This window comes from Ranitomeya variabilis, chromosome 7 (assembly GCF_051348905.1).
Source record: "Ranitomeya variabilis isolate aRanVar5 chromosome 7, aRanVar5.hap1, whole genome shotgun sequence".
NCBI lineage: Eukaryota > Metazoa > Chordata > Amphibia > Anura > Dendrobatidae > Ranitomeya > Ranitomeya variabilis.
In genome coordinates, this window is record NC_135238.1 from 126086123 (window position 1) to 126098353 (window position 12231).

At 40.5% G+C, this 12231-nt stretch overlaps 1 protein-coding gene across 2 annotated transcripts in view; it reads right to left on the minus strand.

Annotated features, from left to right (window-relative positions):
- The window catches only part of LOC143786367 (carboxypeptidase O-like), a 302348-nt gene that overhangs the window by 134554 nt on the left and 155563 nt on the right, over nucleotides 1–12231 (minus strand). For both annotated transcript variants that reach the window (XM_077275702.1, XM_077275703.1), the window contains one exon: nucleotides 8414–8515. In XM_077275702.1, coding sequence (XP_077131817.1) covers nucleotides 8414–8515 — 102 coding nt within the window. The remainder of the gene's footprint in view (nucleotides 1–8413; nucleotides 8516–12231) is intronic.

Here is a 12231-nt window from a genome sequence, read left to right on the forward strand (position 1 = left end):
AGATAGCACACACAGCAGTGGCACACAAGCCCTGACTGAGGCCAATATTTTTCTCCCACTGATTGATGTAGTGTTTTTGTGTTGAGGTAGAATTTAGAACACAAATCACGGAAAAAATAAATAGGCTTTCTATGGCCCACTGAATGAAAGGGAGAGAGGTGGCACACCCAGGAGTCAAGACTGGCACACAAGCTGAAATGGCAATATTACTCTCCCACTGTTTTTTTATGTATTTTTTGTTTTTTAAGGGAGACTTTAGAAACCCAATAATATTTAAAAAAATAAATAAATAGGCTTTCTATGGCCCACTGAATGAGAGGGAGAGAGGTGGCACACCCAGGAGTCAAGACTGGCACACAAGCTGAAAGGGCAATATTACTCTCCCACTGTTTTTTTATGTTTTTTTTTTTTTTTTAAGGGAGACTTTAGAAACCCAATAATATTTTTTAAAAAAAATAAATAGGCTTTCTATGGCCCACTGAATGAGAGGGAGAGAGGTGGCACACCCAGGAGTCAAGACTGGCACACAAGCTGAAAGGGCAATATTACTCTCCCACTGTTTTTTTATGTTTTTTTTTTTTTTTTCAGGGAGACTTTAGAAACCAAATAATAAGAAAAAAAATAAATCAATAAATAGGCTTTCTATAGCCCACTGAATGAGAGATAGCACACACAGCAGTGGCACACAAGCCCTGACTGAGGCCAATATTTTTCTCCCACTGATTGATGTAGTGTTTTTGTGTTGAGGTAGATTTTAGAACACAAATCAAGGAAAAAAAAAAATGCTTTCTATGGCCCACTGAATGAGAGAGAGGTGGCACATCCAGGAGTCAAGACTGGCACACAAGCTGAAAGGGCAATATTACTCTCCCACTGTTTTTTTATGTATTTTTTGTTTTTTAAGGGAGACTTTAGAAACCCAATAATATTTTAAAAAAAAAATAAATAGGCTTTCTATGGCCCACTGAATGAGAGGGAGAGAGGTGGCACACCCAGGAGTCAAGACTGGCGCACAAGCTGAAAGGGCAATATTACTCTCCCACTGTTTTTTTATGTATTTTTTGTTTTTTAAGGGAGACTTTAGAAACCCAATAATATTTAAAAAAAAAATAAATAGGCTTTCTATGGCCCACTGAATGAGAGGGAGAGAGGTGGCACACCCAGGAGTCAAGACTGGCACACAAGCTGAAAGGGCAATATTACTCTCCCACTGTTTTTTTATGTTTTTTTTGTTTTTTAAGGGAGACTTTAGAAACCCAATAATATTTAAAAAAAAAATAAATAGGCTTTCTATGGCCCACTGAATGAGAGGGAGAGAGGTGGCACACCCAGGAGTCAAGACTGGCACACAAGCTGAAAGGGCAATATTACTCTCCCACTGTTTTTTTATGTATTTTTTGTTTTTTAAGGGAGACTTTAGAAACCCAATAATATTTAAAAAAAAAATAAATAGGCTTTCTATGGCCCACTGAATGAGAGGGAGAGAGGTGGCACACCCAGGAGTCAAGACTGGCACACAAGCTGAAAGGGCAATATTACTCTCCCACTGTTTTTTTATGTTTTTTTTTTTTTTTTCAGGGAGACTTTAGAAACCAAATAATATTAAAAAAACCAAAAAAAAAAATAGCCTTTCTATGGCCCACTGAATGAGAGAGAGAGAGGTGGCACACCCAGGAGTCAAGACTGGCACACAAGCTGAAAGGGCAATATTACTCTCCCACTGTTTTTTTAGGTTTTTTTTTTTTTTCAGGGAGACTTTAGAAACCAAATAATATAAAAAAAATAAAAAAAAATAAATAGGCTTTCTATAGCCCACTGAATGAGAGATAGCACACACAGCAGTGGCACACAAGCCCTGACTGAGGCCAATATTTTTCTCCCACTGATTGATGTAGTGTTTTTGTGTTGAGGTAGAATTTAGAACACAAATCACGGAAAAAATAAATAGGCTTTCTATGGCCCACTGAATGAAAGGGAGAGAGGTGGCACACCCAGGAGTCAAGACTGGCACACAAGCTGAAATGGCAATATTACTCTCCCACTGTTTTTTTATGTATTTTTTGTTTTTTAAGGGAGACTTTAGAAACCCAATAATATTTAAAAAAATAAATAAATAGGCTTTCTATGGCCCACTGAATGAGAGGGAGAGAGGTGGCACACCCAGGAGTCAAGACTGGCACACAAGCTGAAAGGGCAATATTACTCTCCCACTGTTTTTTTATGTTTTTTTTTTTTTTTTAAGGGAGACTTTAGAAACCCAATAATATTTTTTTAAAAAAATAAATAGGCTTTCTATGGCCCACTGAATGAGAGGGAGAGAGGTGGCACACCCAGGAGTCAAGACTGGCACACAAGCTGAAAGGGCAATATTACTCTCCCACTGTTTTTTTATGTTTTTTTTTTTTTTTTCAGGGAGACTTTAGAAACCAAATAATAAGAAAAAAAATAAATCAATAAATAGGCTTTCTATAGCCCACTGAATGAGAGATAGCACACACAGCAGTGGCACACAAGCCCTGACTGAGGCCAATATTTTTCTCCCACTGATTGATGTAGTGTTTTTGTGTTGAGGTAGATTTTAGAACACAAATCAAGGAAAAAAAAAAATGCTTTCTATGGCCCACTGAATGAGAGAGAGGTGGCACACCCAGGAGTCAAGACTGGCACACAAGCTGAAAGGGCAATATTACTCTCCCACTGTTTTTTTATGTATTTTTTGTTTTTTAAGGGAGACTTTAGAAACCCAATAATATTTTAAAAAAAAAATAAATAGGCTTTCTATGGCCCACTGAATGAGAGGGAGAGAGGTGGCACACCCAGGAGTCAAGACTGGCACACAAGCTGAAAGGGCAATATTACTCTCCCACTGTTTTTTTATGTTTTTTTTTTTTTTTCAGGGAGACTTTAGAAACCAAATAATATTAAAAAAACCAAAAAAAAAATAGCCTTTCTATGGCCCTCTGAATGAGAGAGAGAGGTGGCACACCCAGGAGTCAAGACTGGCACACAAGCTGAAAGGGCAATATTACTCTCCCACTGTTTTTTTAGGTATTTTTTTTTTTCAGGGAGACTTTAGAAACCAAATAATATAAAAAAAAAATAAATAAATAAATAGGCTTTCTATAGCCCACTGAATGAGAGATAGCACACACAGCAGTGGCACACAAGCCCTGACTGAGGCCAATATTTTTCTCCCACTGATTGATGTAGTGTTTTTGTGTTGAGGTAGAATTTAGAACACAAATCACGGAAAAAATAAATAGGCTTTCTATGGCCCACTGAATGAGAGAGAGGTGGCACACCCAGGAGTCAAGACTGGCACACAAGCTGAAAGGGCAATATTACTCTCCCACTGTTTTTTTAGGTATTTTTTTTTTTTCAGGGAGACTTTAGAAACCAAATAATATAAAAAAAATAAAAAAAAATAAGTAGGCTTTCTATAGCCCACTGAATGAGAGATAGCACACACAGCAGTGGCACACAAGCCCTGACTGAGGCCAATATTTTTCTCCCACTGATTGATGTAGTGTTTTTGTGTTGAGGTAGAATTTAGAACACAAATCACGGAAAAAATAAATAGGCTTTCTATGGCCCACTGAATGAAAGGGAGAGAGGTGGCACACCCAGGAGTCAAGACTGGCACACAAGCTGAAAGGGCAATATTACTCTCCCACTGTTTTTTTATGTATTTTTTGTTTTTTAAGGGAGACTTTAGAAACCCAATAATATTTAAAAAAATAAATAAATAGGCTTTCTATGGCCCACTGAATGAGAGGGAGAGAGGTGGCACACCCAGGAGTCAAGACTGGCACACAAGCTGAAAGGGCAATATTACTCTCCCACTATTTTTTTAGGTTTTTTTTTTTTTTTCAGGGAGACTTTAGAAACCAAATAATATAAAAAAAATAAAAAAAAAATAGGCTTGCTATAGCCCACTGAATGAGAGATAGCACACACAGCAGTGGCACACAAGCCCTGACTGAGGCCAATATTTTTCTCCCACTGAGTGATGTAGTGTTTTTGTGTTGAGGTAGAATTTAGAACACAAATCACGGAAAAAATAAATAGGCTTTCTATGGCCCACTGAATGAAAGGGAGAGAGGTGGCACACCCAGGAGTCAAGACTGGCACACAAGCTGAAAGGGCAATATTACTCTCCCACTGTTTTTTTATGTATTTTTTGTTTTTTAAGGGAGACTTTAGAAACCCAATAATATTTAAAAAAAAAAATAAATAGGCTTTCTATGGCCCACTGAATGAGAGGGAGAGAGGTGGCACACCCAGGAGTCAAGACTGGCACACAAGCTGAAAGGGCAATATTACTCTCCCACTGTTTTTTTAGGTTTTTGTTTTTTTTTCAGGGAGACTTTAGAAACCAAATAATATTAAAAAAAAAAAAAAAAAAAATAGGCTTGCTATAGCCCACTGAATGAGAGATAGCACACACAGCAGTGGCACACAAGCCCTGACTGAGGCCAATATTTTTCTCCCACTGATTGATGTAGTGTTTTTGTGTTGAGGTAGAATTTAGAACACAAATCACGGAAAAAATAAATAGGCTTTCTATGGCCCACTGAATGAAAGGGAGAGAGGTGGCACACCCAGGAGTCAAGACTGGCACACAAGCTGAAAGGGCAATATTACTCTCCCACTGTTTTTTTATGTATTTTTTGTTTTTTAAGGGAGACTTTAGAAACCCAATAATATTTAAAAAAAATAAATAAATAGGCTTTCTATGGCCCACTGAATGAGAGGGAGAGAGGTGGCACACCCAGGAGTCAAGACTGGCACACAAGCTGAAAGGGCAATATTACTCTCCCACTGTTTTTTTAGGTTTTTTTTTTTTTTTCAGGGAGACTTTAGAAACCAAATAATATTAAAAAAAAAAAAAAAAAAAAAATAGGCTTGCTATAGCCCACTGAATGAGAGATAGCACACACAGCAGTGGCACACAAGCCCTGACTGAGGCCAATATTTTTCTCCCACTGATTGATGTAGTGTTTTTGTGTTGAGGTAGAATTTAGAACACAAATCACGGAAAAAATAAATAGGCTTTCTATGGCCCACTGAATGAAAGGGAGAGAGGTGGCACACCCAGGAGTCAAGACTGGCACACAAGCTGAAAGGGCAATATTACTCTCCCACTGTTTTTTTATGTATTTTTTGTTTTTTAAGGGAGACTTTAGAAACCCAATAATATTTAAAAAAAAAAATAAATAGGCTTTCTATGGCCCACTGAATGAGAGGGAGAGAGGTGGCACACCCAGGAGTCAAGACTGGCACACAAGCTGAAAGGGCAATATTACTCTCCCACTGTTTTTTTAGGTTTTTTTTTTTTTTTCAGGGAGACTTTAGAAACCAAATAATATTAAAAAAAAAAAAAAAAAATAGGCTTGCTATAGCCCACTGAATGAGAGATAGCACACACAGCAGTGGCACACAAGCCCTGACTGAGGCCAATATTTTTCTCCCACTGATTGATGTAGTGTTTTTGTGTTGAGGTAGAATTTAGAACACAAATCACGGAAAAAATAAATAGGCTTTCTATGGCCCACTGAATGAAAGGGAGAGAGGTGGCACACCCAGGAGTCAAGACTGGCACACAAGCTGAAAGGGCAATATTACTCTCCCACTGTTTTTTTATGTATTTTTTGTTTTTTAAGGGAGACTTTAGAAACCCAATAATATTTAAAAAAAAAAATAAATAGGCTTTCTATGGCCCACTGAATGAGAGGGAGAGAGGTGGCACACCCAGGAGTCAAGACTGGCACACAAGCTGAAAGGGCAATATTACTCTCCCACTGTTTTTTTTAGTTTTTTTTTTTTTTTTCAGGGAGACTTTAGAAACCAAATAGTATTAAAAAAAAAAAAAAAAAAAAATAGGCTTGCTATAGCCCACTGAATGAGAGATAGCACACACAGCAGTGGCACACAAGCCCTGACTGAGGCCAATATTTTTCTCCCACTGATTGATGTAGTGTTTTTGTGTTGAGGTAGATTTTAGAACACAAATCACGGAAAAAATAAATAGGCTTTCTATGGCCCACTCAGTGAGAGATGGCACACACAGGGATGGCACTGTAGCAGAAATGCCAATCTTAATCTCCCACAAAAAAAAACAAAACAAAAAAAAAAACTGTCCTACAATTACTATCTCCCTGCAGTAATGTAAGCCAGGTATGGCAGGCAGCAATAGGAGTGGACTGATGCACAAATTAAATAAAAAGTGTGGACAAACAAAAAAGATAGCTGTGCAGAAAGGAAGGAACAAGAGGATATGTGCTTTGAAAAAAGCAGTTGGTTTCCACAGTGGCGTACACACAGCAATACAGCTATCACGGAGCCTTCTAGGGCAGCCCAATGAGCTACAGCGCTGAGGGGAAAAAAAATAAAAAATAGCTTCCACAGTCCCTGCACACCGAAGGTGGTGTTGGACAGTGGAAATCGCTGCAGCACAAGCGGTTTGGTGGTTAGTGGACCCTGCCTAACGCTCTCCCTGCTTCTGACGAAGCGGCAGCAACCTGTCCCTAAGCTCAGATCAGCAGCAGTAAGATGGCGGTCGGCGGGAACACCCCTTTATAGCCCCTGTGACGCCGCAGACAGCAAGCCAATCACTGCAATGCCCTTCTCTAAGATGGTGGGGACCAGGATCTATGTCATCACGCTGCCCACACTCTGCGTTCACCTTCATTGGCTGAGAAATGGCGCTTTTCGCGTCATTGAAACGCGACTTTGGCGCGAAAGTCGCGTACCGCATGGCCGACAAGCACAGGGGTCGGATCGGGTTTCATGAGACGCCGACTTAGCCAAAAGTCGGCGACTTTTGAAAATGATCGACCCGTTTCGCTCAACCCTACTGTCTGGCATCCATGTATGACAATGTAGAAAACTCTGATATCAGCAGAATAACTTCTTCCCAACATGGCGATTTGCTGTTTTTGTGCCTTTTGTTTTTTCCTCCTTTTCTTCCAAGAGCCATAACTTTTTCATTTTTACCTCAATGTAGAAAAATGATGCCTTGTTTTTTGTGAACGAGTTGTAGTTTTGCATAGGACAATCCAGTGTACTGGAAAATGGGAAACAAATTCCAAGTGTCAGGAAATGGCAAACCCCACTCACAGTTCTTTAGTGGATTTTTTGGCTTTGTGCACAAGTGGTGAGCTGTGATTGGAAAGGAGATGAGTAAGGCAATGAGCATTACTCCAAGAATAATGGAAACGTCGTTGGGAGTTGGTTTAATTCACGCCTCCATAACGAGCAGTATAATGAGGAGGGGCAAACATCATTTTCCTCATAATATTGATATATCTGTTCACTGTAAAGGGCTGATATATGAGGTCCTGGGAGCTGGACAGGAGGACGCGCCTGTGTGTGTGGAGGTCCAGCTCCCAGGACCTCCAAACACACAGTACTTTGAAGCAGCGACCACAGTTGCCTCACATGGATGCGCTGCACATAATCTGATCTACATATGCAGCAACCAGCACTTGGTCACAGCAATAGTAATTACCTATAAAAGGACATGCTGAACTGAATTTTGATTCCCAACGCAGCATCCAGACATTTTCCTCTTATCATCCTACAAGCTTATTTGAAGCACACTGTCTTATCCTTCTGAACCAGCAAGATACTCTGATGAAGGTCCACTGTGAGACCAAAAACGTTCAGTTATTTCTTCTGTTTTTTGTCTGGATGCAAAATAAATGAAATTTCCTCATCTTTCATTATTTTGAGTGCCAAGTTTATTTTTGCTTAGATTACGGGTTGGATACCCTACTTGAGCACCATCCACAAGTTATTTTTTGTTGAGTGCCTTGTCGTTCTCTACTTTTTGTCTCACTATAGTCTTGACTTTGCTGTACTGTGTTAGTTCTGATCTGTAGAGCTGTATGAGAGCAAAGAGTCAATCATTATACGTCACACTGGTAATGCCCACTATTATTTAAAATAAGCTCTGGAGGCAGATTTTCAGGAAGATCATTGTTTGGTCCATAAATGTTAGCAGCTCATTTATATATAAGAAAAACATGAATTTTTCTAGTATAAGACATTGGATAGCGAATATCAAGGTGTCATGTTACTCAGTTTCCTATGACCTATGAGCCCATATATGTGGTTTAAGGCCGGGGTCACACATGCGAGAAACTCGTCCGTGTCTCGCATGTGAAACCCAAGCTGTGGCGCCGGCACTGTGGAGCGGAGCGTGCGGCCGCATAGGAACACATGGAGCTGCACGCTCCGCTCCCAAGTGCCGGCGCCAGAGCTTGGGTTTCACATGCGAGACACGGACGTGTTTCTCGCATGTGTGACCCCGGCCTAAAAGGTTTGATCCTACTGACAGATTCCCTTTAATTGAAGAAAAAAGTACAATAATTTATCCAGAAAACACTGTTCAGCATTGAGGACAACTTACTTTAAAATAGTAAATGGGTCTTGTCTCATAGGTTGACCCCAAATAATGTAATGTGACTAGGTCTTTATGTGTTTCTTTGATTTGATCCATCCATTCATAGATCTATAAATCAGAAACAAAAAAAAAACAGAATCATAACTCCAAAGCTGAATATTTGTTTCTTGGAATGGATAAGAAATGCATTTTTTTTAGCATTGTTATCAATTTAACATGTCAATGCCAAATAACTACACAGTATATCATTTATTTTTTATGACAGTTTAGACATTATTTTAAACTTAAAAACAAAGAAGTTCAGTATACATCGATTTTCCAATTCTTTTAGGGTATGTGCACACGATGCAGATTTAGTGCAGAATTGGTGCAGAACTGCAGCAGATTTTTCTGCTGCAGAAACGCTGCAGAACTGCACTGTGATTTACAGTACAATGTAAATCAATGGGAAAAACAAAAAGCTGTGCACATGGTGCAGAAAAATCTGCGCAGAAACGCTGCAGATTTCAAAGAAGTGCACGTCGCTTCTTTTGTGCAGTTCTGCAGCGTTTCTGCTGCAGATTTTTCTGCACCATGTGCACAGCTTTTTTTTTTTCCCATTGATTTACATTGTACTGCACAGAAACTGCACAGAAACTGCATAGAAACTGCACAGAAACTGCACAGAAACTGCATAGAATCTGCACAGAAACTGCATAGAATCTGCGCAGAAACTGCATAGAATCTGCATAGAATCTGCATAGAAACTGCACAGAAACTGCATAGAATCTGCGCAGAAACTGCATAGAAACTGCACAGAAACTGCATCAAATCTGCAGATGCAGATTTAGTGCAGAAAATTCTGCACCACATTTCCTACGTGTGCACATAGCCTTAATTCCCAGTGTGTCAGAAAGTTGTCTTCAACTAATGGCCTTCAATTGGCAGCCGTATCTTTTGGACAACTCTCCACTGCCATGTTATTTTGAATCTCTCCTGATGAACCCAAGTGTGGGGGAAACGTGTTGAGAGCCTATTTTCTTTATGTAAGTTGTCATCTCATCGTGACCCTCAGCCGCCTGTATACAGTACCACCCATCAACAGATAAGTTTAGTTACATTATCAAGATGTCGGTATCATTGGGACATGTTTTGTACCTATTGGTGAATCTCTGACAGTTTTATATGTGGTATTGTTGGCGTGCGATTACATCTACTGAATCATGCATTTATATATTATTGTTTGAGTATGTTGTTCCATAATTGTACCATCTAATCCCCAATAATTATATGGGGCTGATGATATAGTTGATATGGTTATTAGTATGTTGTTGTAGTATCTAGACACCCATTACCCAGGTGTTTGCATATTGGATATCTTACATGTGTACGGGCGATGAATGGTAAAGACTGTCCATTTCTCATGTCCCTAAAGGTACCTTCACACGAAACGACATCGCTAGCGATCCGTGACGTTGCAGCGTCCTCGCTAGCGATATTGTTTCGTTTGACACGCAGCAGCGATCAGGATCCTGCTGTGATGTCGCTGGTCGCTGAATAAAGTCCAGAACTTTATTTGGTCGTCCGATCGCTGTGTATCGTTGTGTTTGAAAGCAAAAGCAACGATACCAGCGATGTTTTACACTGGTAACCAGGGTAAACATCGGGTTACCAAGCGCAGGGCCGCGCTTAGTAACCCGATGTTTACCCTGGTTACCAGCGTAAAAGTAAAAAAAACAAACAGTACATACTCACCTGCGCGTCCCCCAGCCTCTGCTTCCTGACACTGACTGAGCGCCGGCCCTAAAGTGAAAGTGAAAGCAGAGCGGTGACGTCACCGCTGTGCTGTTAAGGCCGGAGCTCAGTCAGTGTCAGGAAGCAGAGGCTGGGGGACGCGCAGGTGAGCATGTACTGTTTGTTTTTTTTACTTTTACACTGGTAACCAGGGTAAACATCGGGTTACTAAGCGCGGCCCTGCGCTTAGCAACCCGATGTTTACTCTGGTTACCCGGGGGCCTCGGCATCGTTGGTCGCTGGAGAGCGGTCTGTGTGACAGCTCTCCAGCGATCAAACAGCGACGCTGCAGCGATCGGCATCGTTGTCGCTATCGCTGCAGCGTCGCTTCGTGTGAAGGTACCTTTACATCATACCCTTTGTTGGTTTCATCTATTCATATATGATCTAAAAAATACACCATCATATGATTGTTACAGGCTGTCTGGCCCTCTGTTTCTGACTAATACCTTATAGTATGTAATTATGTAATTAGGAGATTAGGGACAGCCATTGCATGAGCGGGGGCGCCATTCTTGTGTTTCTTAGGGTGCCAACCTCCGCATCTAGGTAGGCATCGAGATAGGTGGGTGTCTAGGGAAAGATCACTCATATCTGCACATCTATTGAGTGAGAGTGTGCCAGCACAGCTATATCACTTATTTTGGGTTCTACTATTGACCATGAGATATTGGGATGGGCTTACCTCTATTTTTGAAATAGAGGTTGTTATTGGCTAGGAAGATATCACTCCAGCTATACTGGGGAAGTGGTCTCCTTATAGTATCCTATAGCCCAGACCATATCTACTAAGGGGCATCTATACTATGTGTTTCTAATCTATTTTATATTTAATAAAGGTTATATATTTTAATGGGGGGGGTTTCAGTAAACTGTTGTATTTTCCCTTGTTGGTTATTATAGTTTGTAAGAATATAAGGCCTTCAATTGCGGCAAACATTTGGAAAGGAAAGTTTAGGACCTGGTATACGAGAGATGCCTTAATGTGGCTACCAGGTACACATGAAGTGGCCAATTTATGTGCTAAACGCTCTCACTTTTTCATATTTCTAGTGCAGTAATGCAGTTCAATTTTCATGTTTGCATGTTTTAGCGCCGCAGTGTGCTGCCTTATTTATTTGACTGTATACGAGTTGGTGACTCTAGGTTCAGCACCTGTTCACACTTAGTCTATGTTTGGATGTGACGGTCAGTTGTTTGAAATTTGTAAACATTTGTACAGTATTAGGTCATCAGTTATGTCTTTAATATAGTATAAATATAGTATTTTTTTTACAAAGCTCAAGTCTGCTTTAAATGAAAACTCCTTATAAAATGTTGTTCCTTGTGCAGACTAAATTTTAAAAAGTTTGTGTTGGTCAAAAATCCAAAACAAAACAAAAATTGAGCTGTGTATTAAAACCATGCTTAGATCATTCTGGCTTTTAAAAATGTGGTAGTAATACATGTTGTACTTGCAAGCATTCATTTAATAGGCTACGTTCACATTTGCGGCCAGCGCCGCAGCGTCGGGCGCCGCAGCGGCGCCGCATGCGTCATGCGCCCCTATATTTAACATGGGGGCGCATGGACATGCGGCGCACTTGCGTTTTGCGCCGCATGCGTCGCTGCGGCGCCCGCGTCGGGGCGCAGAGGACGCAGCAAGTTGCATTTTTGCTGCGTCCAAATTCAATGAAAAAAACGACGCATGCGGCGCAAAACGCAGCGTTGTGCATGCGTTTTGCTGCGTTTTTGTTTGCGTTGTGCGCTGCGGCGCCGACGCTGCGGCGCACAACGCAAATGTGAACGTAGCCTTACAGGTATGTTTGCAAATCATGACGAGTCACAAGAATTTAAAATCAGACAATGTATTAATTGAAGCTCCCAGAATGTGGTTTATATGATCAGATGCACTAAGTGGAATCTTGCCTTTATAGGATGCACTACCAGGAAGCTTAAGATACGTATATCAGAACATCATACTAATATTCTTTCTCCTTCCAGTCTAAACCGCACAGTTTCATACACTTCTAAGCACGACTTCCCCTTTAGTCCCATTCTCCAACCTGTAC